Source organism: Myxocyprinus asiaticus, chromosome 40 (assembly GCF_019703515.2).
Source record: "Myxocyprinus asiaticus isolate MX2 ecotype Aquarium Trade chromosome 40, UBuf_Myxa_2, whole genome shotgun sequence".
Classification (NCBI taxonomy): Eukaryota; Metazoa; Chordata; class Actinopteri; order Cypriniformes; family Catostomidae; genus Myxocyprinus; species Myxocyprinus asiaticus.
In genome coordinates this window covers 14,672,231-14,677,806 of record NC_059383.1, presented here as the reverse complement: position 1 = coordinate 14,677,806, position 5,576 = coordinate 14,672,231, and the positions used below count along the sequence as shown (strand labels likewise).

General features: G+C 36.8%; 1 protein-coding gene across 2 annotated transcripts; it reads right to left on the bottom strand.

The window, feature by feature from the left end:
• Window positions 1-1,180: 1,180 nt before the first annotated feature.
• On the bottom strand, window positions 1,181-4,395 carry trarg1b (trafficking regulator of GLUT4 (SLC2A4) 1b). 2 transcript variants are annotated; one of them, XM_051681194.1, is made up of 4 exons: window positions 4,235-4,395; window positions 2,246-2,921; window positions 1,838-1,961; window positions 1,181-1,644 (listed from the first exon to the last, which is right to left on the bottom strand). In XM_051681194.1, exons 2-4 carry the CDS (start codon window positions 2,600-2,602, stop codon window positions 1,634-1,636), a joined length of 492 nt encoding a protein of 163 aa, XP_051537154.1. In that variant the 5' UTR covers window positions 2,603-2,921; window positions 4,235-4,395; the 3' UTR covers window positions 1,181-1,633. The 2 variants fall into 2 exon arrangements, with proteins under 2 accessions (XP_051537154.1, XP_051537155.1); XM_051681195.1 differs by lacking the exon at window positions 4,235-4,395 and having other exon boundaries at window positions 2,246-2,926.
• Window positions 4,396-5,576: the final 1,181 nt, after the last annotated feature.

Below are 5,576 nucleotides of genomic sequence, written 5' to 3'. Positions count from 1 at the left end.
CAGTACCCTAGGATCAGCCACATTATGCTGACTTACTGACAAGCGCCATCTCATATCGGACATTTTTGCATCAGCTCAAGTGCGTTTACTTTCCCTGTGGCAAAACCGGAAGTGTGTTGCATCAAGACCGTTGTGTCAGCAGCATGAGAAACCCAGGTTCAGATCCCACATTAAGGAAATAATTGTGTATGCAGAATCATTAACGAATGTGAATTGAAGGTTGCATTTTTCCCTCTAACGTTACATTTTAACTCCACTGTCGGTTATGTTTAATTTTGTGGTTTGGGGGCACAGTTTATAAAAATAAAAAAAATGCATTCCTCCTCACTATATTGCAGCCTGTACAGCTGGAAACAACTCTCTTTTGGCGCCCCTCCATGGACATGTCACCCGTAAAATGGAGCTCACACATACCAATACATCCAACAACACTTACCGCTTTGGCCACTTGGGGCAGTGTTTCAGATTTCGGTAAGCACAGACTGAATTCAGCTAAAGTTAGTTTTTTATTTCATTGTGAGATCAGTCTGATCAGTAGCACCACTGGGAATGGTGAACATGTTTGAATTGATGCAAAAATGTCTGATGGGAGATGGTGCTTGTCAGAAATTCGGCAGATTGGGGTGGATTTCAGGGTACATGAACATTCGAAAGCAATATGTCGATTTCCTGTGTGATCGTGTTGGAAGCTTCAGTCTGGAGAACAGATGCAATGAAAGGTAATGGTGGCTGAGAGTAACATTATTACATTTTAACTGCTTAAAATTTACTTTTGTGTTCCATGGAAGAAAGTCAGTCATATGGGTTAGGAACATTAGGGTGAGTAAATGATGACAGAATTTTCATTTTTGGCTGAACTGTCAATTTAAGCAATAACAAATTTTTACCTTTGTGACAGTAAAAACAGGTTACACAAATGTCTATGTATTTTACAGTTATACAAATGATGTACACTTGAATCCATCCTCTTTTAAATAATATTTATATATTAAATATTACCATATTTATAATAAGAATTATCAACAAAGTCTCATATATAACATTCTTGTAACTGATTTATTGTAACATGCAAGACATTAGCATAATAAAATGTGCTATAGATTAAAACTAAGGAATAAAAATTCCTTATATTTAGATTTGCATAAAACTTTTAATTAAAAGTTAAAATGTATATGGAATGTTATTATTTTACAAAGTTAATCTTAATGTTTCATATAGTTTACAATATTAAAAGATAAAAAAGTAAAAATTAATCCAATTATCTCGTTTAAAATTCAGTGCAAAGTCTGTCCGATACTAAGGCATTGTATGATAAGGTTAGGCAAAACAGATTCATCATAGGATTTCAGGATAGACTGATTAATTTGCTAAGACACAACAACAAATAGTTGGAAGTATTCAAGATTTTCAATCTGACTCCATGTCATAAATTCAAATGCATTTAATACTGTTTACCATATTAATTATACTGTAAATAGATTTCACCACTGAGCTTTTTTTCTTTTTAAGGTTTTCACGTGGCGTTCATTGTTCATCTTCTTTGGTCTCAGCTCTAATGCCGTTAACATCCATGCTCTGATTTCAGATTCTGTAGGATGTCCACAACTAATAAATGTGCTCTGTACAACATAATCTATTGAATCTCTGTGAGAAAGAGAAACAAAAAGAACAACATTTAGGTATAAGCATTGATGTATGTGCATAGTTGAACCATGTTTTTTTACGATATTGATTGACAATTTCATGTTTTCATTGGGAGGAACGTGTTCCCTATTTTCCCCCAAGTTGTAGGTCCCTGTGTGTGGGGGGGGGGGGTTGAGAGAGAGAGTGTGTTTACCTGACATCACCAGATAAAGGAGTATTGCCAGACCCACAACAATGGAAACAACACTGAGCAACAGAGATAGACGTCCAAGTCTTCTGCCCCCATCATAATCTTTGGCTTGTATCATGGAGCGGGACTAAAATGGAGCAAAAGCACACACACATAGACCATACAATGCATTTAATAGTTCATAGCATTGAGATAGCATGGACATATATATATGGCTAGGACTTTTGTTTCTGAATCATTGGGGGGGGGGCGGCATCTCATTGTTAACTATCGGGGCCCCATGAGCCACAGCCACACAACTGAAAATGAATTTTTTTTTTCTTTTTTTTTTTTTTTAACTTGTTCTGCTCTCTGATGTGTAGTTTTGAATGTGAATTCTAATGAAAGCTTAGCTCCAGTGACAGTACTCACCATATGCGCAAAATAAAGGGCAAACAAGTTGATTGGAACAGCAGGGCAGAAGCACGAGAGCACCGCCACCCAAATGAAACTACAGGGCTCCCGTTCTCCGGGTGTCGGCGATGAGGCGCGGCTGAAACTGACCCGAGATGGAGATCGGTGGATTGTGACTACATAGTCCACATTCGGATCATTCTGTTCCGTTTCGAGGTTCTTGACGCTGCTTGTATCAGACGTGTTGTGGTTTAACTCTCCCTTTAGCTCTCTGGCCGAGACGTCCAGAAGTTTTTCAGTGTCTCCAAAATCGGTGGACTTCAGCGCGACGCCCAGAGCACCTGTCGCGTGAGGCGCGTCTGTATTAATAGCCATATCTTACAGAATAGATCCCTTTATGTAAAAATTCTTAGTTATGATGTTCTTTCTGTCAGCATAAGACCTTCCAGTGATTTCCAATGAATCCAATTAATCGCAGTGGAGTTAGAGCGAAGAATGGAACAGTTATTGGACGTCCATCCACTTCATCAATATTTGATCAGATAGGTCTTACATTAGAGAGAGGAGCTTCCAGTGGATATCTTTGGTTAGATCTACAGGGTTTGCGAAAATCAATCACTTCGTGTCCAGCGCGACTGATTGGTGGATTCACAGACGCGTTAACTGACAGCGCGTATTTCCTGAAGAGCAGATTCTAAAATAAATAATGAAAACAGTGACTCATACATAGTAAAAAAAAAAAAAAAAAACAACATGATTTTGTCAAAGAGAAAGCATTCTTTTTCTTTAGAATTTTCAGGATTTTACGAAATAACTTTCTCCTCATATATTTATCCTCTCAATAACATTTTAATAGCATGCAGTTTTGGTTTATTATTTATTTTGTCCTGTCATTATAACAGGTGAATAGATTTGGGTGTTTATAGACACTTTTTAAAGTCATGAACATTTTCACCACAGTGTTATTTCCACCACGTCTCAAATTACGCACAGGGGCCTAGCAGTTTTTTTTTTTTTTTTTGTGCAAAATTTTGCTAAATTAGCTGCAAAAATAAAGGGCATCCTGTCTTTGCAATACTTTAATATTTTTAATAAGTTCCATAATGCAGTATGTTGAATTTAATAGCCTGACTAGTGTAAAAAGTGAGTTTCTAGAAGTGCACATGCCAAAAAGTCATGTTTCACATGACAATAAAAGACTGAGCACAAGCTAGTCCTGAATAAATTATTTAGTCAATTACAATAATGACAATTGTGCATGTGCACAATTTTATTTTTTACTCTGTGCTTGAGCATTGTGGGATTTAAATGCATCCAAGTGGCTCGAGTGTTTTGACTACGTTCACCAAAATTCATTCAGATCCATTTAATGATTCAGTGACCATTTCTGGTGATGCCACCGGTTGATGTCTTGTGTGAGTTAGTCACTAAATCAACAATCAAAAGAAAATTGTAATCCTTTAAAATGTTTATGTCTACAGACCTACAAAGAGACTTTAGTAGAGGTTTCATGAATTATAAGAACAAAGCAAATCTATCATTTCCCTACAGTTTGTGAGCTGCTGAGCATGACTTTTATCAAAAGACAACAATAACAGTCTTATATTATTATGAGTTTCAGTAATGTCCGTTTTCATGTATAAAAAAGTGTGTCTACATATCTATTCGCTTCAGTAAAATGTTCTAAGAACACAGCAGATCTATCTTATATCCTACAGTTTGTGGACTGCACACCAACATAGAGGTAAAAAACAGGAGCTGATATTAAAAATTGCTTTACATATTTCACACAGATCTAGTAATCTGCTTAAATTGCAAAAACAACCGATCAAACTATTACCTCACAAACATAATAAAAAAACCTTAAATTAATGAAGACTCAAGTGCTGATATAAACTCCACTTACAATGTGTGCTTAAAAGAAGGATTGCCCTTTTTTTTCTCCCCAATTTGGCATGCCAAAATCCCATATGCGCTCTAGGTCCTCGTGGTGGCGTAGTGACTCACCTCAATCCGGGTGCCGGAGGACGAATGGCATCTGAGACCAATCCACGCATCTTATCACGTGGCGTGTTGTGTGCGGTAGCGCGGAGATCTTGCGCCTGTGGAGGCTTCATGCTATTTCCGCGGCATCCACGCACAACTCACCATGCACTCCACCAAGAGCAAGAACCACATTATAGCGACCACGAGGAGGATAACCCAACGTGACTCTACCCACCCTAGCAACCGGGCCAATTGGTTGCTTAGGAAGCCTGACTGGATTCACTCAGCACACCCTAGAAAGAAAAGGATTGTCCTTTGTTTTTTTTCTGCAGTGCATTTCACATAATGCTGCCAATCAAGAATGATATGCTGATAAATAACTCTTATTTGTGTGTTCCTCATCTCTAGATTATTCATTTAGATCAACATCAATGCCGATAAAAAACATGGATAAATGAGCATTGTTGAAAAATGCTTTGAAAGCAACTTTGTAGAAATGAATGGAGCCATGTTGATAAGACTCTCTGACTGACGGCCTATTATGTAAGGGTTGTTTCGGCTCATTAATCTCACCTGTGATTGGTTGGATGATTGCTCAATCAGCCCAAGTAACAAAACACAAAGAATACCGTTACAAATCCACCATTTGGACTCGGTATAAGTTTAGCTTGAAATAGTGCTGGGGACCAAAATCCCATTTTTAAATAGTGCGGAGGACGTGTCCCCCACATATCCCATGCCTGCTACGCCCTTGATTACGCCAATTGTGTTTAATGCCTTTGTGTTGTGAAAATGATAAATGTCTAAAGTTAATTTCATATTTATTTACACTTTTTGCATAATTTTACACAATTTGCTACAGCTTGATTGGAAATGACACACAATGGAAATATTCAGTTCTTTGTATTCTTCAAACATGTCTGATAATTGATATCAAGCATTCTCTTAACTGACACTGTTGTCTCCTTGGTAAATAAATAGCCTAACTATTTAAAAAAACGTTATTAAGGGCAAAATTGTTCGTTGTGTTGAAAATGACACCACAACCGTGGTAGTAATAGGCCTACTTGTTTAAAAATTGAAATAATTTTTACACAATATTGAAATGGTTATATTTATTTTGTATTAAGATCAGAGTCTCTCAACATTTTTTACTCTAAGGTCCCCATATAATACAATTCACATTTCACAGACCCCTCTCTCCCTTTATACCTCACACTGCAGAGAGCTCAGTAGTGCATTTTTACCAGTTAGAGAGAAACAAAAAAAAAAAAAAAAAAAAGTAATTTTACAAGTTGCATATCTTATTTTTAGTTATTTTTACACACACATTTTAATATATTTGAATGTAATTTATTTTAAA